Below are 24,407 nucleotides of genomic sequence, written 5' to 3' on the forward strand. Positions count from 1 at the left end.
TTTATAAGTAACACTCCACTCCATTTTCTCTGACTTTAAAGTGCATCCCTATACCATGGGATGTGACACATTTCCTAGGTGTGTTTTCAACCCTCATAGGAGGGTTAAGCCGTGAGAGATCCCTTGTCTTTTCACAGCCCAACAGTATTGCTCTCATCTTGCTGAAAAGGTTAAGGGCATCAGTATACTTTGTAGCCAGTTCCACGGATTACGTAAAGAAAAGATGCAACAAGCCATTTTCAGATTAATGAAATTACATTTGCTGCTGCCTTTCACACCTTTAGGCTGAACTAAAGGACGAGAGCATTTATCTCAAAGTTCTGAGCAGCCAAAAATAAAGGTTAGGGAGCGCCCCATACAGAATTTCTGGTGCGATCTGCAGCTCCAGCAAGCCGGCAGAATATGAAGCGAGGACGCCCCTAACGCGGATGGCAGGGAGTGCTGAAGCCCTGCAGATGCTGATCCCCACATGCCTGACGATGCCAGCGTGTCCCTGCGCTCACGGCACAGCTCCCCAAGTGGAAAAGCTCTCTGACAATCCGCCGCTAAGCCGGGCTCAGAATGTGGGGCCGGTCACAGAGAGGAGACCCTCCGCCCCTGGGCTGGCCAGCCAGCCCGCCGGCCGGCCTCCCTTCCCCTCCCCTCCCCGCCCCGCCGGCCGGCGGAGGGTCCTTCCCCGGGGAAAGTTGCTCGGCGTCCCCCGGGCGAGGGGCGGGGGCGTGCGGCGCTGCCCCCGCCGCCTCTCGCCCCTGTCGCCGAGCTATTTATTTAAATCGCCGCTGAAGCGCCTCGCCGCCCGCCCTGCCGGGGACACGCAGTCCGGGCGGGCTGGGCAGGAAGGAGCCCATGGCCGGGAGGGCAGCCCCGGCCCCCGGGGCTCTGCTCTGCGCCCTGCTCTGCGCGGCAGCGGCGGCAGCGGGGGGCGGCCCCGGGGACAACCCCGCTCCCGGCGCCTTCGGCCACGTCTACCGGGGCGCCGTGAACATCAGCTCGGAGCGGGTCTACGCCTTCGCCTACCGCAGCGAGCCCGGGCAGGTAGGAGCGACCTGGGGAGCGCCAGGGCTCCCGCGGCGGGGCGAGCACCGTGTCCCCTCACCCTCTCGGGTGGGGGGCTGCGTGCCGGGGAGGTACCGGCGCCGCTGTGCGGGAGCGGCCGGGCTCTCCCTCCGTCCTGCCCGCATCCTCCCTCCGCCGCGGTGCTCGGGAGCCGCAGTGCACCTGCGGGCTCCTTTCCGCCTTCCCGGCGCGGACGGGGCTGCCGCCTGGGAGGGTGCCGGTGTTCCCGGGGCTGCGGGTTGGGCAGGTGGATTGGTGCTCCCCACCGCCAAAGGGAGGTTTGATATCCAGCAGTTCTAGCAGCAGAATGCGTTTAAAGTGTAGAAGAGAGTTGTGGGGATAATAGTACTGCATTCAAAATAACTTAAAAAAAAACCAAACCAACACAAACCCCACATAGAAGCCAAACAACCCCCTCCCCCCCCCCCAAAAAAAAAAAAAAAAAAGAAGAATTAAAAACAAAGGGTGTGTGTGCGTGTGCACTTAATAAGCCTTCTTAAATGCCGTTTCCCCCACTGTATTTCCTCAGGATCAGGGTGCTTTCCCTCTGGTAGGCTGCGAGGTGAGGCAGGGCTGTGCACGTGAGGTGTGTCAGGAGGAGACTGCAGGGCAGGGTGGCCAGGACCATCCATGGTTGTTTGATGGTGGAAAGAACCTGTCCTTTATGTGTACCCAGTTATTGTGGGGTTCCCCCCTCCCCACGTGTTTATCTCAAGTAGCTAAGTGGTACCTTGGAAACTCTGCCCCCTCTCACCCCTCGTTGTTTGGATTGGGTGTTAATTGCTGAGTAGGATGATCTGATGTACCAAAAGATGGTGAACTAGGTAGATGACTCTTCCCTCCTGTCCTCTATTGCACAGAACAATAGAAAATGGAAACCATAGCTTTTTCCTAACCTGTATTCTATGTAATAAAATGCACTTGGTATTTATGGGCCAGCAGTTGGGTGTCTGGGCTATGATGCAACTGAGCCCAGCCTCACCTAACTGCTGGGTGTCACCAATGATCTCAGGAGGTCAAAAGCACACTTTGGGCTTGAGCCTCCTTTTGGAAGTTGGTCGAGGTGTAAGTTAGGTTTCTTCAGGTGTTACAAATATCAGGTATTATGATGAGGGCCTATTGGCAGTCCAGATGTCTGTGGCTTGTTAGCAGAGGTAGCACAAATACTGACTTCAGTTAAAATTAATCTGGTTCCTTCAATTTAATGTGCTCTTTGAAGCAATGTGTTTTTTGCTGGACACCTTCTGAAAAAAAAACAACCTCTCTCCTGGAGAGCTACAGTGAAAGCACAGTGGGAAGAGGCACATGGCTGCTCAGGGGTGTTTGCAGGTACCTAAATGCAACTTCTAGGCTACTTTTAGACATTAAGATGTTCCTGTGGCTATGAACTACAGAGTGCTCAGTACAAACTACTGCCTTACTTAAGCAGGAGCTTTAATGAACTAATCTCCATGGTCCTATATGCTGGAACAAGAAGTCTCTGCAAAGATAGGGTCAAGAGTGTATATAAGAAGGGAAAATTCAGGTTTGAGATTTAATATTTGTTTTCAATGCAGAACTCACCAAGCACTGCCATGAATATGCTTCGAGGGACATACAACCAGCTCCTGCTAGGAAAAATGTTTGGAAGATAATAACACTTTAAATAAAGATGGAATTTCATAGGAAGTTTTTTGATGAGGGATGCCTAGAACAGGTTCTGGTGGTAGAGGAGACTCCAGAGAGACTTTAATACAGCCTTTCAGTACAAAAAAGCTTATTAAATGATCAAGAAAAGCTTTCTACAGCGTAATGACAGGACAAGGAACAACAGTTTTGAACTGAGAGTTTAGATTTGGGTAGGACATAAGGAAATTTTTTTTTGATGGTGAGGCACTGGAACAGGTTGTCCAGAGAAGTTGTGGATACACATCATTGGCAGTGTTCATAATCAGGTTGGATGGGGATTTGAGCAACCAGAACTAGCGAAGATATCTCCCTGCCCATGGCAGGATGTTTGCACTAGATGATCTCTGAAGATGATCTTCCAATTCTGTGATTCCTCACTGAGCTCTGCAGGTGAGATGAACCAGTGGGAGCTGGGAAGAAGGTGGCTGACCTAATTGGGATGATGGCTGTGGCTTTGTGCAGCACCTTTCCCAGCTGCAGCCCTTACCCATGAGAGGCAAACATGACTGTATCTCCTCTTGCTGGCATGGTCAAAGATTGAGCTGTGCTGGTGTTTCTGTGTCTCCCTGTTGTTGAGAATTGCTCAAGATTTAGAAGCTTGATACTGAAAATCTTGGCTTTAATCACCAAGTTCTTGTGGGCAGGGTTTTCTTATGCAAAAGTTGGGCAGATGTTTAGGGACATGCTGTCTTCTTGGTGCTGGGTCTTGTGAAGGAATGCAAGTCCTGCAAAACCTCAGTGTATTAGTTGTTGCCTTTTGCTAGTCTTAAGCCTTGAACTCCTAGTGAGGGAATACCAGCCAGTGTTTGCCAGTTGCCTGCCACTTTTGAGCTCTCTGCTCTTCCTGGTCTTTTTGGTCTCTTCCTGTCTCTGTGCTGATGGCAGTTTAGCCAGAAGCCTCTGATAACTCAAGGCAGATACCACATGGGCAATTAACCTTAGTTACAGAAAAGTTAATTGAATAAAAAGAGCATTCCCCGTATGGAAGGACTGCAATGGATGAGTTTAATTGCTCTCCCCTCTGAAACGAAGTCAGGTCTGGAGTGATCTGGCTCTGAAAACAGGAATTTGTTTTCATGATTATGTAAATTCTGCTGCTTTCCCCTCTTCTGCTCTCTCTCATGAGGCCAGGCCTACAAAGCAAGGGAAAAACTTGGGAACAAGGACAAAATGTGAGGGCTGGCTTGTGATCCATCAATCCTCTGTAAATTTTCTGGTTACTGATGTGCTATGACTGCACAGGCACATCTGAAAATGCCGCTGAATACAGCAGTGTTTGGATGTTGGATGAGAGAAAGGAGGGAACAAGACCTTTTCTCCTGATTGATGCTTTAGAGACTTGCTTCTTTCTGAAAAGCGTTGCGCTTGCCTGATCTCAGAGGGTGTTCTTCATCCACTTCATCATCCTTACTCCTTGGGATATGGAAATGCATGTAAGATGGGAGGGAAAAAACTAGTGCCATGAGAGTACTCACAAGCAGATAGGTACAAGGTGGAGAAGCCACAACTTGGGGCTCTGCAGCAGAGCTGCTTTGAGACATGTGGCTTCCCTTCTGTACAACTTGTGAGTAAAATGAAAATGACGGTATGTGATATGTGAACCAGATCACCTAGCTGAAACTTCTGCATGTAAAACCTCTCTGTCTGTGGAAGGGAAGCTGTCCTATGTACTGTGCAGAAACACTTGTCTTGAGGCAGGAGAGCTGACAGTCTTTTATGTACTGGGATTTAGGCCTTAATTGCTGAGGAGGAAATGTGAAGGTAAAGCTGTGCTGAGGAGAAGCACAGTCACCTCTGTTTAGTCTTACTGCCAAGATTAAGGGGGTAGTCTTTCTGCTTTTTGAATTCCCTTTTTTTCCTTCTAGCTGCTCTTTGAAATTCCCCCCCCCCCCCCGTACAGCTGTTTGTTTAATTTTTAACTTTTTAAATTTAACTTTAACTTTTTAATTTTTAATATAGTAATAAACCCAACTTTGTCACTTGTTGCTGTGCCCTCATGCTCTAACAGCAAAGGCAGATGTGCACTGTTAGAAGTCTGGTAAACAATTAGTTGAGCAAACAGGTTTATTTTATTTTAGGATTATTTACACTGGAGATATTCGGGATGGGGGTCAAAAACAAGCACACTCATTCCACATGTTCGACATGTCCCTGCTTGGGAGGGAGAAAGGAAGGAGACTTTTGCTGATTTGCTGGAGCTGCATGTGCAGTGTGTTCCTGCTCAGAAGACTGAAAAAGTGCTGTAGAATGTTTCTGCTGGATTTACCACTGACTGAAGACTTTATGTGACAAGTAAGAGAACCTGCTTAGTTCTATGTTTGCAGTAATACCAGCATTTTCAAAAAGAGTAGTGTGTGTGTGAGTACTGATGGAATTCAAAGCGAATGAGACTTTCCACCACCGTAGGATCTGGCAGTTGCTAATGGTTAATTTGCTGAAAACACAAATGACACTAATATTGTGCAGGTATGTCCTGTACTAAATTTTAAGCGGTCCAGGAGAATATAATGAGAAAGAAGACAGCAGATGTTCTTTTTCCTTATTGGAGCTCAGGTCAGCTGAATGTATGATTTGGGAAATAATTGGACTATATTTAAAAAAACAAGTATCTCTGAAGAGAATGAGTTTCCAACTTTCCATTTGTAGGCAAAGCTGCTGCAATCCAGACACAGTTCTTGGACATTCATGCAGTACATGTTGGTTGTGATGAGCTCCGAAGCTGAGCAGTGGGCTGTGCCTATTTTAAGAGGAAGAGTGGGTGCTATTTCCCTCCTCCTCCCTTGCCAGGGCTAGGAACAGAGCCCCAGTCCCAGTTCCCATATGGCCCAACTTACCATAAATTGTGATTGACAGTTGATTAAGCTGTGGCTTCTCTGCTGAGCAGTTATGCAGTGTGAGGATGTGTAGCCCTGAAGTGAGTGTCTTGTCTGTGAAGTCTATCTGAGGAGTTATAGATAAAAAATTACCTTTAATCTATGAGAGGCTGTGTGCTACCAGGGAGGGTTGCTACCATCATTACCCTTCATTTTTTCAGAATTGCAGATAGGAAAAAGTTGACTGTCCTAAAGAAAGAGTGGTTTCAACGCTAGCAAGAAGATCAGAAGTCTTCCAATTACATGCCTTAAATTTTGTGACCAAGTGCCTTTTCCAGCCAAAGAGCACAATGCATTTGTGTTCTCTGACCTCTAGTGAATGGGTCTTGTTTCTGAGGTGTGGATGGTAGTTGCACTTGCTTTCCTTTAGGCAAGAAGCCAGAACCTGTATGTTCCTCTGGAATTGTGTGATGAGTCACTTGCTTAGACTAAAGCCATCTGTCCTAGCTGCAGGAAAACTCCTTGATCTGCTACACAAGGCAACCTGCTTTAATAAGTGGCAGTGATCATCTGTGTTTGCTGTTCTCTGCTGTTTGACATGCTAGGGTAGGTCTCACTCCAGCAGTACCCATGTCTATTATAACAACTCTAAGAGCAATTTTTCCACCTCTTGCTTCTGAGCTGGCTTTGGGTTTCACATGTAGGAGCTTTCTGGCTAAACTACCTTGAATATCCCCATGGTGTCCTGCACACATTCTCCATAATGTTAGTCTTGGCTCCAGCGCAGCTTTCAGTCCACAGCTACACCATGCATGCAATAAAACTGTTTGGAGAAGGCTGAGCCTGAGGACAATAGTGAGGACAACAGGCTGAGTTCTGTCTTTCCTTAATGCTGAGTGGAAGCCCACCAGTTTAGCCACAAAGATGCAGGTAAAAATCAAAGAAAGTGGGAAGATTACAAATGCTTGCATGAGAAGATCTCCTGATGTCAGTAGAGCTGCTGCTATTACAGGACCTCCAGGGCCTGAACACTCTTGCTCTTTGGTTGCTGGCTCTAGTCTGTTCACCACAGGGCCCTGGAAGAGCTTCAGCACACCATTTCTGGAACCTAATAGTAAATGCCTTATGTGACAGGAATGTAGGCACAATGTCAAATCCAAAAAAAAATCAAAGCAAATTATAGTATATGATGTCTGAAGCCAAGCAAGGTTCAACAGAATCCCTTTGGAGTAACTTTTGTGTATATAATTTATATTTCTTAAAGAAAACAGCCAACCCTAGGAGGTGACAGCGTAGGCAGTGTAGAGCACACAGCACTTGGAATGTGCTTGCTGCTTCTCAGTGGGTTCTCTTGAACACTCCTCACCCTGCCTAGGATCACACAAAAAGCTTTTGCTTATAGGGGAAAACAAAAGTAAACTATGAGAGAAATTGCCTGGGGAGCTACTAAAAACTTAAACTTGACTGTTGTTTTTTGCATCAGAAAATACAATCTTGAAAACTCTGACAAAAGTGGGATATCTTGGGTGAAAGAACAGTGTGGGACATGGCTTTGCTTTGGGTTGGGGATAGAAGCAACTGAGATCCCTTCAAACTTAAATTATTCCTCATCTTTCTAGGATTTTGCACTCTGTGGGTTTCCCTATCTAGGAGGCAAAAAGAGAGTACGTCTTGGCAGAGGCTATCAGTTTGCAGGCTTTAGGGGAAAAAACTGAAAGCTGCTCTGGTTTCTTGCAGGGTAGCCAGCAGACCTTCAGATGGTGGCTGCGGTGCTGGCAACAATTTTATTTTTATTTCAAATGTGTAAGCTAATGCTGTCAAGCTCGATAACTTGTCCTTGAACTAGAGCATCTCTTTTGAATTTGAATGTTATTCTAAATCTTAGTCATTCTCTTCTTGTTGGGCTGTCATGTTTAAAATCAAAGCTGATCAGGTTTTGTTGTTCCCTCCCCAGCCCCAAGATGTTTAGATTAAAAAAGAAAACAAATTCTGGATAAGAGGAACTTCATCAAAATGCCTCTCCTCAGTTTGAACTCTTTCCAAGAACAGTGCAGCAATTTATTATACATTTGCATTGTAAGTAGAGGCTGAAATGTCCTCAGATAACTTGTGCAGAAGTTGTTGGTAGGGAGGTAAGCTTTTTCTGCATGGACCTAATCTGCTGTTTCAGGGGATATTTAAGGAATTGAAGTGCAGACTGTAAAAGGTATATTGCAAGGGTGTGCCATCTGCTCAGTTTGAAAATATAGTTTAGTACATTTGCATAAGCAAACATAATTTTGTGCTGTGTATACTTGGAGAACCACAGAGGATTTCAGAAACAGCCTTCCTTACTTTTTTACACTGATGTTTTTCTTTGAGCATAGAAATAGCTACTTCAGAGCAGTTTAAAATAAATGGAAAATGGTTTAAAAAAACCCAAAAACATCATGCATTACAAAAAATAATTCAATCCACATCCAAAGTGTTGAACTTCTTCACATCCTGAAGTGAAGAACTTGGGAACCAAGAAAGAACCAGGTATCTAACTTCTGACAGCAATCCCTTGAGTTACTGCCAGGAGCTTGGAGTTACAAGGCTATGATTTGGAAAGGTTATAAACCATTTTGTTTCAAGAGTTGGCCTGGCCCAGAGTTCCAGCTGCTGTGGTTTAGGAAGAGGCAATTATTGCAGAGTAGTTTGTTCCTTAGCTGACTGCTCAAAATAGGATTTTTTATTTTTAACATCTTTCTGAAGTCTGAGGGTGTTCAGAAACAGGTACCTACTTAATCTAGCGTAGCCACTCCCAGTTTCTCCTTCTGGCTGTCCTGGAGACTCCCTGGCATCATTGGTTAGAGGACAAAACTTCAATAATGGAAAAAGATAAATATTATCATGTTTTATATTTGTCTTACTTCCATTTATGCTTCAGAGATACTGTTGCAAACAAGTGAGTTCATGGGAAAGTCCATGGCAGACTGTAAATCCACACAGCACATTTGCACAGAGTGAAACATTTAAATGAAAAATACTAATCTTGAGCAGTTATGTTAATGTGCCCAAGACTGTGCTTGACATACCCAGAGTCTGTCTCTTCGTTTATGCTCCTTCAGGTATTTAATACACCTGGCAGAAATGCTGGAAGAAAACTCTGGGCCAAGGTTTTTTGACAAATTGCTTTTGGCAATTAAGACTTATTGACATTGGAGTGCAGAGACAGAGAAAAGCTGAAAGGGAATGATCCTCTGAGCTCCACTTGTTTTGTTGTCAGCCAGGAGCAGTGCTCTCATTTCATGAGACCTTTTTTAGAGAAAAGAGATTCTCTAAAACCTGTCACTGTCTCAACTACTTTCCTTCCAGATCTCAGCTTCCCCTATTGCCTCATCAGTGAGAAGATCAGCAGAGTTCGGTGCTGATGGGGTATTCATTCACTGCCTTGACTGCTCTAGTTCAATCCTTTTCACTTCATTTCAGGCTTTGTGTAGAAATGAAGCCCCTCTCTCTGGCGCAGCAGCCGGCAGCAGCAGTTCAGTGCCTTCTGCACGCGTGTCCTGCGCCGAGACCTTTCCCTGGGAGCAGCAGCCCGTGTTTGCCTGCCGGGCGTGTTCCTGCCCGTGGGCTTGGCGCGGCGCCTCGGCCGGCCCAGCGCTGTCGCAGGGCGGGCTGGTGATGCCAGCGGGCTGGCGAGGAGCGGCTGGCGTGTGGGTGCGGCGCCGAGCGTGGCGGAGCCCTGGTGTGACTCAAAGGCTTTGCTTACCAAGAGCTTTTGGAATGGAATCCATGGTAAAGCCCTTGAAAACCTCTGCTTACAGCACAAACTGTTGTTGCAACCTCCTGCCTTGCCCTTAAATTCACATCCACACAGTCTTAAAATGATGTGTAATCTCTGTGGGAAATGCAGATTTAATAATCAGTCCGAGGATTCTTTCATGTCAACAAGAGCCTGGTTTATTTTGCTTAATGTTTGCAGCCATGTTGGTTCTGTTCAGCTGCGTGAATTTGGAGCCGGCTGCTTCTGCCTGTTCCCATCTAGAGAATGGAATTCAGTTGTACTTTTTTTCCTTTCTTTCCTTCCCTCCCCCTATCTCCGTGGTGGTGGTGGAACTGAAGTACAAATATTTGTCTTTCCTGGTCTAACACGTTTTTATGCAGAGCTGAGAGCTCTCTCTTTATTCAGCTGTCTTATTGCTCTGTCCACCTTGGAACACAGGAGAAACTTCAAGGTCAGTCATCTGAGAAACAAAACTCTCATGAGCGTGGCTGGTGAATCGCCCCTGCACACGGCAGAGCCTTGGCGCTGGGAAGGAATGTGAGGAGCAGAAGTCTCTGAAGCAGTCCCAACCTGCCTCAGCCCTACAGCACAAAAGGCAGCAGTATGGTTATTGGGGACAAATATTTGTGCAGGGCCTGCCTTGTCCAAGGGAGCATTTGGTACACAAGTTTGTTGCCCGAGATGAGGGTTTCAGCTTGGAGGGTGCAGGTGAAGTCTAGCACTATATTATAATACCAATAGAGACAGCCTCCTACTGTGAATGTGCAAGGAAGGGGAAGGTGCAACTAGTTTTCTGGGGGGCTGGCAATGATCTGCTCCAAAATGAAGTCCCTCAGCAGTGCTGGCAGTGCAGGAGTGACAGCAGCCTGGCTGACCCTGTTTCTGCTCAGGCAAAACTTTCTCCTCATCTCTCCAGTCCTAAGTGAGTGGAGATGGATGCAGAGGAGGCTCATAATATTTGTGATGATTATAATTTTAAGTTAAAACACTGCTTTTCCACTGGAGTTCCTCTTTACATGAAATTTTGTGTTGGAAGGGAGAGGTATGTGTGATGGGAGCAGTGGTTCTGTAGCAGGGAAGGGTTCTTGAGTTAGAACTGCTTGTTTTTAAAATGAAATAACCTTTGGAAAGGTGTGGAGGGGGGAAGCATGTTTGAAGTAAATAAGTCACTTTTTTTTCTTCACCTCCTGCTTTTTTTTTGCTCTTCTAAAAATATTTTGCTGAAGTCAAATGCCAAATGACTTTCAAAGGGAAAGATGGGATTACTAACACTGGCTCAATAGTGAATTCATTAAATCTGTAGCATGAAAATGTATGTGTTGTCTATATCAAGGCAAGAGAATCTAGGAGCAAAGCATGGATTACAAGTTTAAAGTCAAATAAAAGAAGGCCTAAAAAATCATAAACATCCATTCATAAGTGTTACATTTTTATCACTGCCTCTTGAGATGCTCCTGCTAGACAGTTCATCCTGACATGGAAAATGTGTTTCTCCAAGACACTAATTAGGGTTCCTTCTAATCTGTAGCAGTAAATTGGAGAGTGAGTGACAACAGATGAAGAGAAGCCCTGGTTACAGTTAAATGATAATTTTTTCTGCACTTTCCCAAGCTCCGTCGTAGTTGCACCTACATTTTGTTGGACTTACACCCAAGCTTATTTCCAAGTCATCAACCATTAATTGGTAATTTCTTCTGCAGATCTGGCCAGAAGGCAAATCCCACCTGTTTTCTTGCAGTGTTTGGCAGAAAACACTGCAACACTTCCTGTTGTATAAGGAAGATGCCTATCAACCAAAGCTCTTGGGAGCTGCTGCTGTATCCCTGAGATGCTGTGAGGGGAGAGCAGAGCTGCGCCCTGGGATGGGGATCTGGCCCCTCCACTGGAAGTGCAGGATCTGCTCACAAGAAGTCCTATACTGCTGTGGCAATGGCAGCAGAGTAGATAACTAGATGGACTGGAACCTCAATTCCATCTGTCCAGCTTCTTAATCACCCTGTTTGTTTCTTGAACTTTATAATAAAGATATTGATGAGGTTAGATTCAGCGTGATGCTCCAGACTGATCTGGGTACATGCAAATGTAGGAGGAGCAGAGGTATTCATTGCAAGGGAATTTTTGGTATATTGAGGTGAAATTTAAATTACATTAGGATCTTCTTAACAAGCTCCACTGTAGGTGTTGTTTCTGACTTCAGATGTTCCTCTATGTTTGAGGCACACTGTTTGAATGTGGCCTGGCAAGCAGCTTTGCCTGTGTAGAATACAGAGAGAAAGGTGAGAGGGGGGAAGAAGTGTAGTGGGATCCCATCTGTGAGTCTAGGCCATAACTAGTCCTGCCTTGATGCAGATTGATGTTGCCCCAGATATGATGAGACCAAAAAGAGCTCAAGGCACCTGAATATGGACTTCTAGGGGAGCAGGGCAAAGAAGCTATAACCAGCTGTTACAGAGAGCAAATACAGAGTGCTGAGCACAGTAAGAATGTAGAAAAGTCATTATGGTAGTAATATGGGATATACCTATTTTCTTGTGGGTAAGTGCTTAGATTTAAAAGAGTATTAAGTCTTGAGACTCTTACCTCCCTCTCCTGATATTCCTATTTCCTACAAGTATTATAAGCTAATGGAATCAGCAGCAAAGCTGAATAAATGTTGTAGGTGGTGTATAATCAGCTTAGTTTTGTGGAAAAAGGGAAACGAAATGAGGGGTCTGGCTGCTGGATCATGGCAGAGGGAAGGGACTTTCTCCCAGATCTCAGGCTTTTCTCTGTCAAGGCATTAATCATGAATGCTTTTGTTTCCCTTCCCTTGCGCTTCTTTAGAATAGATGGGAGACTCTTTTCTTAGTCAGGATGATCAATCATCATAACAAGTCTTCTAGAGAGGTTATGGAGTCTCCATCCATGGTCAGCTGGCTCTAGGTGATCCTGCTTGTGCCCAGTTCTGGTCTCTCCAATATAAGGAAGGTATGGATTTACTGGAGTGAGTCCAGTGCAGAGCCACAAAGCCGATAAAGGAACACCTCTCCTATAAGGAGAGGGCTGGGAGTGAATTGTACTAATTTAATGTACACATACTCATGTACAATTAAGAAAACCTGACTATCTGCAGTATATGCATAACTCATGTCCTGGGTTATGGTCTTTATTTGTGAAATCCACAGAGAAGAGAATTTCCCAGTTTCTGGCTTGTATTTGTGGATAGCTGAAGGATGTGTAAGCCAGTAGTGGTATTTGCTGTGAGTTTGATGTGAGCTCCCCTTTGCATTGAGTTGATGTGCTGAGCCCTGGAGGGTTCACAGGGCCATGTCCAGCCTGAGGCAAGCGAGAATCACTTCACCTGTGGAGGTGGGCTTGCTTGAACTGTTTCATGGGCAACAAGCTGCTGGACAGGTAGCTGAAATGTGTCCTTTCTGCAGTGATAGTTGTTTTCCCTATGGGTGGAGAATTGTTCCATGTCCTTGCAGGAGACTGGCTTGACCATTGTGTCTTCATGCTCTCAGATTTGTTTTCTTGTTCAGTTCCAGTTGCTTAACTCATGTCCTTATTCCCTGTCACAGCAAGCACCAAGAAACAAGCAGGAGCTTGTTCAGCCCAAGTTACACCAACGTGTGCTGGCTCGGCTCTCTTGGGGCAGCTACTGGGACTAAGGAAGCCACTGAGTTTTCTTCCAGTGCTGCCTGTGGTGACACCCTTCAGGTGTTTCTTGTGTGATTTGCTTTGTGGTGCCATTTTTCTTAACTTTGTTTTAGCTCCTTATGGTGAAATATACTTGGAAACAGAATTGCGTATGTAGTTCTTGTGAATGGAAAGCAAAACCGAAAAGCGGACAAAAAAGCTTTGCAAAGGTTTAGAAGCCAGAAGGCAAAGATTCTAATGAGAAAAGATTCTAATGTCTGCCTTTCTATTTCAAGGGGGTTTAATTAAATTATTTGGGGTTTTTTTTGTTGAAGACCTAATATTTTAGGAATTGGTGGCTATCGCCTCTGTATTATGGCGATAATGTCAGGAAAACTGACATGAATTGTGGCTTTCAGGAAGGTGTTTTGTTCTACTAGATGTCAACTCCCATGAGAGCCTAGAATCACCAAACAAGAATAAATAGGAAATTTTCTTTGACTTAGAATTGCAGAGGTAAGTAATTTCTCTGAAACTGGTGTCCCTGGGGTAAGACTAAGATGCTGTCTCTGATAACTCTCCTTCTTCTAGCTTCCTAATTCTGTATGTTCTCTTCAGAACATGATAGCTCCTTGTACATTTACTCTTCTTGGAGGGTATAAAATCAGAATATCTGTGAGAAGCCTTTTACTGATCTAGTGAGAGTTCATTATAATCTTTCAGGATGTGACAGATTTAAAATGTGTATCTATTATCTACTTAATATGTTTTCATTATTTCAGGGCCTCTAGTTGAGATGGACTGTTTTTTATCATACGATGAGTTATGCGCTCTTGTATTTTGTATTCTTCATCAGTGGCTACAGTTCTGGAGATGGAGCTGAAGGGATTCTGTTGTCAAATGGAAATGGTGACATTTCCATGTGGTACAGACAAGGGTGTTTTACATCACAGTGTCCTACCTCTCCAAACATGTGGTGGCCAATGATTATATAAGGATAAATTTCAATTGCTGGTGTAGTGGGATGCATTAAAACCCTTTCTCACAAGCAGCCTTTCTTGTCCACTTGAGGGCAGTCAGCAGTGTATTCCTGTTTTGTTAGGTGGGATCATGGTCATATTGGAATTGTTTACATGAGAGCCAGCTGCTAATCTGCTTTTTCATCCTTGTCTATTGATGTCGTCTTTGTGACTTTCCCAGTAATGCTGATTGAGTTGGGCACATAAGAGTCCCAGCAAGAAAATTCTTAGTTGTAGCTTTGGGTCTTTGTCTTATGTGTCTGCATCTGTTTGCTTAATTTTTGTAAGGTAAGTTATGTGGGTTGCTCCCAACAGAAGCTACTGAACTCTCCTATGTATTCTGCATTTGTCCACTGTGTCTTGTTGGACAGTCATCTCTGACCTGGGCACAGGGCTGTGATTCTGGACTGCAGCACTAGCAGAGAGGCACTTCTGTAAAGGATTTATGGATCTGAATAATTAGCCTAGTGATAAACACTGCTGACCTCCCTGTGCATATTTTCACCACCTAGGTCAGATTGAGGAACAGGGAAAGACTTCTCCTACGTCGATTTGGAGCTGCCACGTTCTCTACCTTCAGCTTATGCTCTTTTTTCCCCCAGGTGGATGCAGTGCGGGTGTACGTGAACAGCAGCTCCGAGAACCTCCAGTACCCCATCCTGTTTGTAGTGCGCCAGCAGAAGGGAGTGCTGTCGTGGCAGGTCCCACTGATTTTTCGAGGCTTGTAAGTACTGGAGGCTCTTTGTGACACACTCCTCTACCAGCTATACTCATCAGCAGCCTCCCTCGTGTGCTACATCTTGTAGCCTGTGTACACTGCAGGGCTTGTTCACTGCCAGCTGGGTGTAGGAAGACCAGGATTTGATAGTAACTTCTCACTTGGCAGCCTGCTCTTGGCTCTTGGCTTCTCGGATATGTGCACAGAGTACCAGGAGGTTTGTCTGCAGGGGAGCTGCCCGTGGCACCAGTCACTGAATCTACCACACATCGTTGCTGTCCTTCCACAGTTGCCTGCCATGTGTGCAGGTAGTTCCTGGACTCTGGTTTGAACAGGCTCTTGGAAGAGCCCTGTAGCTTCTGTGTAACAGTGCATTTGGGGAAAAAAGAGCTTCTGTTTCTCACCTCTGGAACATCTAAGTTAAGTTTATTCTAGGAGGTGGTTGTTTTGGGACTGCTTCTTTATGAAAGCAATGCTGCTTTGTATCTTCATTAACCCCAGAGCTCAGTGGGCTGCAAATAGGGAATTTTCAGGCACCTTAGACCATTTAAGATGTGAAGCTTCATCCTGTGACTGAATCCTGGTGCCAGCAGCAGATATCCTGCAGTGTTTTGCCTGATGCAGGTGATGGGTACAGCAGTGGCTGTCAGTGCTCTCTTTGACTCCACTAAATGGCAGATGTTAGAGATGCACAGCTGTTGTGGGCTTCCCTGAGGGAAGTGAAATGTTGAGGATGACCAGTCCCTTGTGCAGATTGCAAGAGGCAGCAGAGCTGGAGCTTGAATGCTGAATAAGAGTGAATGCTCCTGGCCTTTTAGATGAGAATTTCAGTTATGCAAATAGGGGGAAAATGATGCCAGTCTTAGTGCTGAAAAACCTTTTAACTGCACTCTTACTTTATTTCTCTCTCTCTTTCCCATCCAACTTTCTCTCTCCTCATTTCCCTGGCTGTTATAGCTATCAGAGGACCTATAATTACCAAGAAGTGAGTCGGACCCTGTGTCCCTCTGAGCCAACACCTGAAACAAGACCCTCTGACCAGATTATATTTGTGGATGTCGCTTCCATGGCACCGTTCAATATTGCATATGAGCTGCTAGTCACCAGGCTGAAGAACTTCCAACTTGAGTAAGCTGGGATGTGAGAATACAAATGCAATTTCTTCATGTATCACTTGAACATCACTTGAGGGATTTGGTCCCTCTGCCTACTCTTCCTTTATTTTTCCTTCCCAGGAAGAAAAAACCAAATTGTTTAATCTTAGGGTACTTTGTGTGTATTCCAGCTCTGAAAGTTTTAGATCTCAACATTCTGGCATTTGTTTTCTAGGACCAACAAAGCCTTTAACTTCACTGCCAGCCCTTCCCAGCCCCAGGTAAGGAGGAGTCCTGTGTAGATTGCTTGTATGTCTTACCCTATCCAGGTGGTTGATGTGATCTTTGATCTTTCTGTATGAAATTCAGAATTCTATACTAATACAGTACAGAATCTAGAAAACATGAAAGCTAAAACTTAAGACAACAATATGTCTGTTAGTTCTGAAGGAGGCACATATGAACAGCACCTCCAGTTGAACAGCTTTGCTAAGAGCCCTGCAGATACAAATCCTCTCTTGAATGAAAATGCTGTTGGCAGTAACTGTAGAGATACAGGAACTTGTAGAGCTAGGAGGGTGTGTGATTTACCCAGGTTTCTGGGACTCTGTTTCTCTTGTTGCTTTCAATGTTAATAACACCATTTAATTTTAGGTTTTGTATTACCAGGCATCCTAGCTAATCCTTTTTGCTGACAAATGTCTTAATCTGGTTTGCAGATTCATGCAATGTTTTATACTATAGAAGCATAGGGAATAATGGAGGCTCTTTATAAGTGCTCATTACTTATGATTTTGTAATTAGAATTTAGAGTGTTTAGGGTATGAAAATAACTTTGTGACTGTGGTCTGATTTTTTTGTCATAATAATATGAGATTTATGACTTTTAATTAATAACAAGGTGTATGGAGTAGAAGACTGCTTCTTCATTGGTATAATGCTGAGGTGTTTATAAATCAAGATATTAAGCAGTCAACAGCGTGAAGAAAGAAAGGAATATTTAAAATATAGATGGGTGTTGTAAAAAGACATAAAAACTGAAGGAGATGGCTGGAGCCCAGCTTGTGCCTGAGGGCAGAAGCAGAAATTGGATATGCTTGTATAGGTGAGAAGTGTTGGCTGGATGTGTTTTTAACACTTGCAGTGTATGCAGCAGAGAACTGCTGGCCTCAGTGCCCTTGTGTTAATTGTGTACCTTGGTGCAAGCACGGCTTAGAGGAAATTATAGAAGGGTCCTTGTGGACTAAAAAGTGGTCCTCATGCCCCTAAAACTTTCCAAGGGGAAAAAATGCCCCTGGAAAACCAAGGAGCTCAGTCTGCCTGTGTCCTTGCTTGGTGCAGACAAAACGTGCTCTGCTAAGGAAACTGGCTCAGTGAGTTTGCACTTTGCAGGGACTTGTGGTTGGAGCCAGCACTCCTACAGCAGGGAGGGGACCCTGCTTGGGGAGGGGTGGTGGGAATAAAGGCTTTAGTAGAAAAGGGCAACTTGGAAAAGGCTTGGGTGATTTCCTGCTTGTCCCTGTCCTCCCACTTCAGGGTAGTAATTCCTGGGAATGGCATGGGGGAAGAGAAACAGAAAGCAGCTGGAGTGCTTTAGTGCTTGCTCAGCACTAAAGTTTATGTGCCAGAAAGGGAGGTCTAGAGTTGGGACAGTCTCAGGTGATGGTTTTGGAGCAGGGGTGGTGGTAGCTTCCAGTGTAGCAGCAATGGCTGCCACAGTGGTGACCATATGGAAGGGAGGAAGGTGTCTGGTGGCACTCCTCAGCCTTGTGTCCCTCTGAGGGGTATGAGGTGCTCATCAGCCCCTCGTGGTAGCTGTGGCTTGGAGCCTGAGGTCTCAGGGTCTGGCCTCCAAGGGGGGTGATGAGAGCCCTTGCAGCAAGCATCCTGCTGGGGCAGGCACAGGAGCCCCACTTCTCCAGCAGCTGGCTGGGGTAGTGCAGCAAACTTTTTACTGGACAAGTATACAAATAATGATATTGCCTGGGACATCTGTTGTTCAGATCTGAAAAAACAGCTTTTTCTAACCCCACAAAATATCCTGTAGGACTGCTCAATGAAGGAGATGCTATTCCTTCCCCCACAGGAAAAGTAGGAATATTGCCAGATATTAGTGTTTCACAAATTTTTTTTAGAGTTACAGCTGAAGTAATTTCAAAGCTCAAGTGCAAAGAGAAACCCCCAATATGCTTTGCCATCAAAGCCAAAGAATAACCTGAATCCTACAACAAATATCAATAATTAATTTCTTAAACTCTTGACAGAGTTTCAGCCATTTGACCTAATATTGTTCATGGTCTGTCTTTGAGGCAACCCCTTTTGAGAAAGATCAGTGATGTTTGCCATCTATAAAAGTACAGCCATCAGTATGGAAACATCTGGAAATTGTTCATAGCAATGTAAAATGGAATGGAGTGCAAAATGAAGTCACTTTAGCTTCATCAGGTGAAAAAAGCTTAAGGGAGCAGAAGCTATGCTGTGTTTTACATGTTGAAGATGTTTGTATCTAATAGCATACTGTGCAAAAGGGGCAGTTGCCTGTATATATTTAATCTGCTCTTCTGTAGTGTAAGGTCTTAATGTTTGAAATCTGATTTTTTTATGAAAGCCATCCACATCCAACCCCAAAGCCCATCTAGGGCTCCTGAAGATATTGCCAAGGGTGATTTCTGAATCGTGACTCTTGTACTCTGCTTTCTCCGCAGTATTTTCTGTACAAATTTCCTCAGGATGTTGATTCAGTCATCATTAATGTGGTGTCTGATGCAACCTACCCATGCTCAGTTGTCTCTGTCCAGGATATTGTGGTAAGTCCAAGCAGAGAAGGGTGAGGAGCTGCCTGCTTGGAGCTGTGTCCAGCTGTGAGGGGTCTGTGCCCTGCAGAGGGAAAAGCCCAAGGCAGGGCTTTGCCCTGGTGGTGGTGGTGAAGGGAGCCCCTGAAAGAGGAATGAAAATTCAGTCAGAGATACTGAATTCAAGCAACTCATACAGAGACTTTTGTTGTAAATAGGTGAACAAGCTGTTCCTTTCTAGCCTATCCATAGGGAACACATTCCACATAGGGAATTTGTCTCCCTTGTGAGGTTTTCTGTTGCCCTGTGATATGCGTCTGTCTCCCCATGGAGGATGTTGGATGGAACGTTGGTGGCTCAGGGAGGGAACAGTGCCATTCCCTTGACTCTGCCCTGGCTCAAGGCAGCTTAGGGAACTTCTGATTTTCAGACACATGATGTCTTTCTTCCTTTCCAGTTTGATTTCCTTTCTGTATATTTCATCCTCTTTCCCGGGGTGTTCCCTGTCATGGAGGTTGGCTGTTGCTTGCAGCTGGGAAATAGCCCCATACTTATTCTCTTTCCCCACCTCCCTGAATAATGCAGGATCCTGCAGTATAGGAGCAGACAGACATGCAAGATGTTCTGTTCCCTTGGATACCCCAGCTTGGGCCTTTTTTTGCTGTTCTGTGTTTTCCAGCTGGCTTCCTTTGAAAATAGTTTGGATGTTGTCCCTGGTTTAACCCTTAGTTGTCTGTTTTAGTGCCCAGTGTATGACCTGGACCATAATGTGGAGTTCAATGGAGTTTATCAGTCTATGACAAAGCAGGCAGCCATAACAGTGCAGGTGAGATGCTGATTTGTGTCCCAGTGTTTTCTAGTGCATGTGTAGCAATTAAAACCTGATCTCTGGCCTGTTGGAGGGGAGAGGCTTTATGTCTCATGGATTTTCTGTCTTCTTCCACCCTTCTGTGCAGAGAAAAGATTTCCCAGGTGAGCAGTTCTTTGTTGTGTTCGTCATCAAGCCAGAGGATTATGCCTGTGGAGGTTCTGTGCCTTCTTCAATTCATGGTAAGTTGTTGTGGGAGGTTGATTTGATTGCTGCATCTGAGTGATGGGGCAGTGGGTGTCTTTTGGGACCTTCCTGTGGGATGCCACTGGGTGATTTTGTCGGACTGTCTTATCCAGGTAGTTGTGAGGAGAGTGAAGTATCAATTTGATATTGTTGGGCCATCAAAAGTCTTGATAAATGCAGGAGGTGGCTGGCTAGTACAGTGGCTGGCATGCTGGGGTTATGTGCTTTTCAGCAGCACCACTGGGGCCTTGGGAGACACTGGAGACATCCAGGCAATGCTGCTTACAGCTTTTTGTTTGGTTCTCACCTCTGCTTCCTGCTGCTGTATTATTCTCCTGCTTCCATGGAGCCTCAGTTCCTGCAGAGAGCATCTTCTCCAACTGCTATCTTGGGATCTGTGACAGCTCTGAACTTGGGGTAACAGGAAAAAATTGATAATTCTGGAAAAATAGTTTTACAAAAGACTTGCTCTAGTGTCTTTTCCAACCAGAAAACACTGTGTCCTCTGGATGGGCAGTGGTAAAAGCAAAGTCTCCACTACTCATTTAGTGGCTGTAACTGGAGTGGGAACATTCCAATTCTCAAAGCCTTAAAGCTTCTTCCCTGCAGAAGAAGCAAGACTGCGACCAATAGATATACTGGGCTCCCTCAACAGCTTTTTACTACTCCCCTGCCACCTTTCTGCCCCAATTTTCCCACAAAAAAAAGAGAACTGTGCCCTTTGGAGTGTCATTCTTTCGTCCTAAGGCTGTGAGCAGAGCTGTACTGGCCAGGTATGCTAAGCCCTGCAGAAACAGAGCAAGTTTCTAGAGTGACATCCTGCACAGAAGTGTTTTACTCTCGGATTTGGCCAAAGGCAAAAATGGACTCCCACTACCTGTAATAAGAGAATATCTCCTTTGGGGATTAAATGAATAGCACATGAGATGTCTTTGGGATTCAGACATCCAGACTTAAGCAATACATGGAAGGCTCAAGCAGGGATTTCTAGTCTGAAAAAAAGTTTGTGAACAGGGAGGAAGGGGGAAACATTTGGTAAAGGCTGTGTATTGATAGATCAGAGAACATTTTAAAGCAAAACCACCCACACATTTTAATGAAAAGCTGGACCCTGTTGTTTTTGCAGTTCAGAGAACCAAGATCAGTGCCAGAAATCATTAATGTTGATTGTTTTATATTTTCTGTACACTGTGCACCTCACAGGGAATGTCAACCGTACCTGGAACCTGCAGCGGACAAAGAACCTTCAAGTGACAATTGTGCCCTCCATTAAAAGTCAGTGTCTTTGGGCAGAGACTTTGCAGCTTTACAGGGGAACTTGGCACTTCTGAATACAGGGGTATGACTGGGCCAGCAGCCTCTAAAGGAATGGTGCAGAGACCACCAGCAAAGGAGACAAAGCCACTTGGAGCCTGCTCCCTTCCAGGAAGGGCTGTGTGGCACACCAGCTAGCACTGGGGGTGAACAAATGGGGGGAGATTGTGCTGAACAGGTTCTGTCAATTCTTTTTGAAGAAAGCCAATGGGTTTGGAAGGGCTGTTTGGGGCTGGGCATTTTTACAAGGTGGTGTTGGGAAGAGTGCTGAGCCTGAGAGGTGCTGTTCCTGCTCTGTGAGCTGAATGATCCCTTCTCTTTCCTCAGAGTCTGTTTATGTCCAGGCCATGTTCTTCAGCTTCCTGAGTTTCCTCTCCTTTTACCTGGGCTCAGTGGTTGTTGCTTTTGTGCACTACATTAGGTGAGTCAAGGAGTTATAAAAGAACAGCCTTCCTGTTTCTTATTATCAGGAACACCACACCCTGCAGAAATTTTGGGATGAGTAGGGTGACAAGCATCTAAGCAGAGCAACTGAAGAAGTCCATGACTACTCAGTGGGCTGCTACTGACCATCAGCCAGAAAATACTTCTTCCTCTGCTATGGGGACCCTGGGAAGGGTCTGCCCTCCCAATCTTGTAGTGCCCCAACCCTGTGTTTTCTTATGTAAGAACACTGGGCAGCAGGTGGGAATTCTGAAGGGACCAGTCTGGGATATGGAGTGTGAGAGCATGCTGGACTGAGAGCTGCAATAAGTGGCAGTGACACAAATTGGGCCTTGGAGTCCCAAGAATGCTGGTTTCCTTCCTTATCTGCCTCCCCTGCCCCAGACTTTGATGTCTGGGCTTGTTTTGAGAAGAATGTCTGCGTGGGCATGGCTTAATTTCAAGACACACCAATAAAAATACATTTCATTGGAACAATTCAATGAAATTACATAAGTGTGTGCTCTTATTTGCTGGTATTGTTCTGTGTTGTGGGAATATGTTGGTACGGGTTGTGGGAGTATGTTGGTACAGGTTTTTTTGTTGGTTTTTTTGTTTTTACCATCTTCTTTCTGCTTGACCTGCATTGACAGGGGTGATATGGGCTTCTTAAGCATTATTGTCTCTAAATCCTGCTGCCACTTCAGTAGATTCATACGTGCTTGTTCCCCTGAGCAGGGAAGATGGGTTTGGAAAGATGGTGTGAAGGTCTCTCCCAGCATACTGAGCTTTGTAGAATGGGATAAGTCATGGAAATGGTTGTCCTGCCTCTGGTGGATAGCTGAGGGGGTGCAAAAGCCCTCTGTTGCTTTGGAAGTTAGAGAGGTGGACAGCAAGCAGTCATATCTGAGTTGTGCCTAGTTCAAACAGTGTTTTTCTTTTTTGTTGTTGTGTGTGTTTGTTTCTTTTGTGCTTATTTTTGTTGCTTTTATTTGGTTTTTTTACAGCTTGCACCATGTTTACCTACTGGTGTCCTAGATAATCCTGCCATGGCTGGCAGCTGATGAGATTTGTTGGCTTGTCTCATGAGTGCTGTCTGTTGCTTTGCAGGGTTCAGAGGAAGGCTTCAGCTGGGAGATTGAGCCCTGAGCATGGTAAGGTCTTTTCTCTGTGGTGTGACAGCTTTGAGTGAGCAGCACAGGCCCCAGGCCAGGCAAAGGACAGGCTGTCAGTCGAGTGCCTTCTGTCCTGGAGCTGTCTTCCCTGGTAGCTCACATAGTCTCTGCTGCTGAGGAAAGGTATTAGAGCTTCCTCTCTGCCCTCTCAAGGGAGGGCCTTTGAAGCCAGCTGCCCTCAACCTGGTCCTGACTCCTACCCCTAGGAGCTGCCTTTTAAAGGGGTGGAGGAAGGCCAAGCCTTGTCTGGACCTGGCTACAGGCTAATGTTCCTGATGCCAGGTCTGCTGATTTTTAAACAAGGCACTTTTGAGTATGTCAGCTCTTATGTGTTAAGAATTCCTCTGCCTGGTTTAAGCATGGGGTCTTTTAATGGTTTAATTTAATTTAAATGTGAAATTGTTTTTCAGTGAAAGTTGCAGACAGCCAGGTGAATGAATGACTAACAGAGTTAGGTAGTGGTGTTTATGATATTTGTGTTGGCACTGGATTCAGTTTACTTTGTGCTGCACCCACATTTCCACAAGCTGCAGCCTTCTGCCTCATAAAAACAGAGCTGCATCTAAGAAGCTGCCAGTGAGAGATGGGAGATTTTGTCATGTGGATGGGGGACACTGGGAGTTCTTGCTTTCTGGTGAGGTCTGGGAGTCTTTTCATTTTGATTAAATATTTAGTGCCTGCAAAGTAGTTCAAAGCATTGGTGCTGAGGTCATTTGTACCTCTCTCCTGGAGGAAGGGAGGACATGGTTTTGGCAGCATTGAAATGTTCTTGATGTTATTGCTTTTTTGATGTGAGCATTTTTCAGTCTCTCCGGTCTGCTACATCCCATCAGATAAGCATGGTAGTATAACTGAGCTGTGTGTAAAGGATCAGCAGTGGAACTTCACTCTGACTGGCATTAATTGGCTTAATATTTCTGCTGAGGACCTGGGGGCATTTGAATTCTTAGACTCGCTTTGTCAGCCACTAAGATCCACATGTATCCCTGTATTTGGAAAATATGTGAAAGGTGTTATTTTTTTTTTTTTCACAACATGTGCAGGGAATTGTAAAAACGTCCATAAATATACTCAAATTTTATATCATTTGGGATGGATCCTGCTGTAAAACAAGAGCAGGTCTTAGGGCATTGGAGTAATGGGAAAGGTCTGTGTGTTGGGGAGTTTGAGTAAGCTGAAGGGACCTGTCCAAGGCTGTGGAAGAACTCCAGGGTGCTGACAAGGAATCACTGTCTAAGACAAGGAGGCACAGTCTCAGCCAGGTGAGACCAGAAGTCCCAGGGAGTGCTGCTGATGCTGCAGCTGAGGTTTAATGTGCTGAAGCCAGCTTAGAAGCTGCCTTCTAAACTGCTCTGCTGAGAGGTGGAAGTTAAATTCTGGTGTTTGGAAAGTTCCCAAAGAAGCTGCAGGGCACATATGCTGGATTTAGTAAGGACCTGGAGAGTAGAGAAGAGAATGGGGTTGCTGAGCAAGGACTGCTGAATAGCATCCCTGTGAAGGGAGAGAGGAGCACAGTTCTTCATAGTTTACAGCTTTCCTCCCAGAGGCACCTGCTGCTTCTGTGACCTGTCCTCTCCCTTGTAATCCATTGCCACTTCCACATACCTGGCACTGCATGTTGCAGCCACATCCTGTCCTCTGGGGAGGAATCATGTCCTACCCACATGCTGTTTCTTCATCTATTGTCTCTTCAGGGTGTGGCTGACTGATGCTTATAAAATGGTAATTAGCAGCTTCCCCGTGTTCCAGATCAATGGACACGCTGGCTTTCTCTGTTTGTTTTTTTTTTTTTCCCTCCCCTTCTCACCCTTTGGAGTTTCTTTCCCTCCCACGTACCCCTGGAACTTGCCTTCTTCATTACTCCCCATTCCTTTTCCCCACCAAGGAACTGGATGGAAGTGCTCAGCAATGT

The 24,407-nt window shown here is 45.3% G+C and overlaps 1 protein-coding gene across 2 annotated transcripts in view; it reads left to right on the forward strand.

The window, feature by feature from the left end:
* The first annotated feature begins 653 nt into the window (after nucleotides 1-653).
* Nucleotides 654-24,407, forward strand: part of SIDT1 (SID1 transmembrane family member 1) — a 39,541-nt gene continuing 15,787 nt past the window's right edge. The window contains exons 1-10 of one of the 2 annotated variants that reach the window (XM_021548841.3): nucleotides 654-1,035; nucleotides 14,528-14,649; nucleotides 15,601-15,771; nucleotides 15,973-16,018; nucleotides 18,443-18,544; nucleotides 19,272-19,355; nucleotides 19,486-19,579; nucleotides 20,787-20,858; nucleotides 21,225-21,318; nucleotides 22,431-22,474. In XM_021548841.3, the coding sequence (XP_021404516.1) occupies nucleotides 847-1,035; nucleotides 14,528-14,649; nucleotides 15,601-15,771; nucleotides 15,973-16,018; nucleotides 18,443-18,544; nucleotides 19,272-19,355; nucleotides 19,486-19,579; nucleotides 20,787-20,858; nucleotides 21,225-21,318; nucleotides 22,431-22,474 (1,018 nt within the window). In that variant the 5' untranslated portion in view covers nucleotides 654-846. The remainder of the gene's footprint in view (nucleotides 1,036-14,527; nucleotides 14,650-15,600; nucleotides 15,772-15,972; nucleotides 16,019-18,442; nucleotides 18,545-19,271; nucleotides 19,356-19,485; nucleotides 19,580-20,786; nucleotides 20,859-21,224; nucleotides 21,319-22,430; nucleotides 22,475-24,407) is intronic. The other variant, XM_021548840.3, reaches the window with a different exon arrangement.

This window comes from Lonchura striata, chromosome 1 (genome assembly GCF_050655825.1).
Source record: "Lonchura striata isolate lonStrDom1 chromosome 1, ASM5065582v1, whole genome shotgun sequence".
Taxonomy (NCBI): Eukaryota; Metazoa; Chordata; class Aves; order Passeriformes; family Estrildidae; genus Lonchura; species Lonchura striata.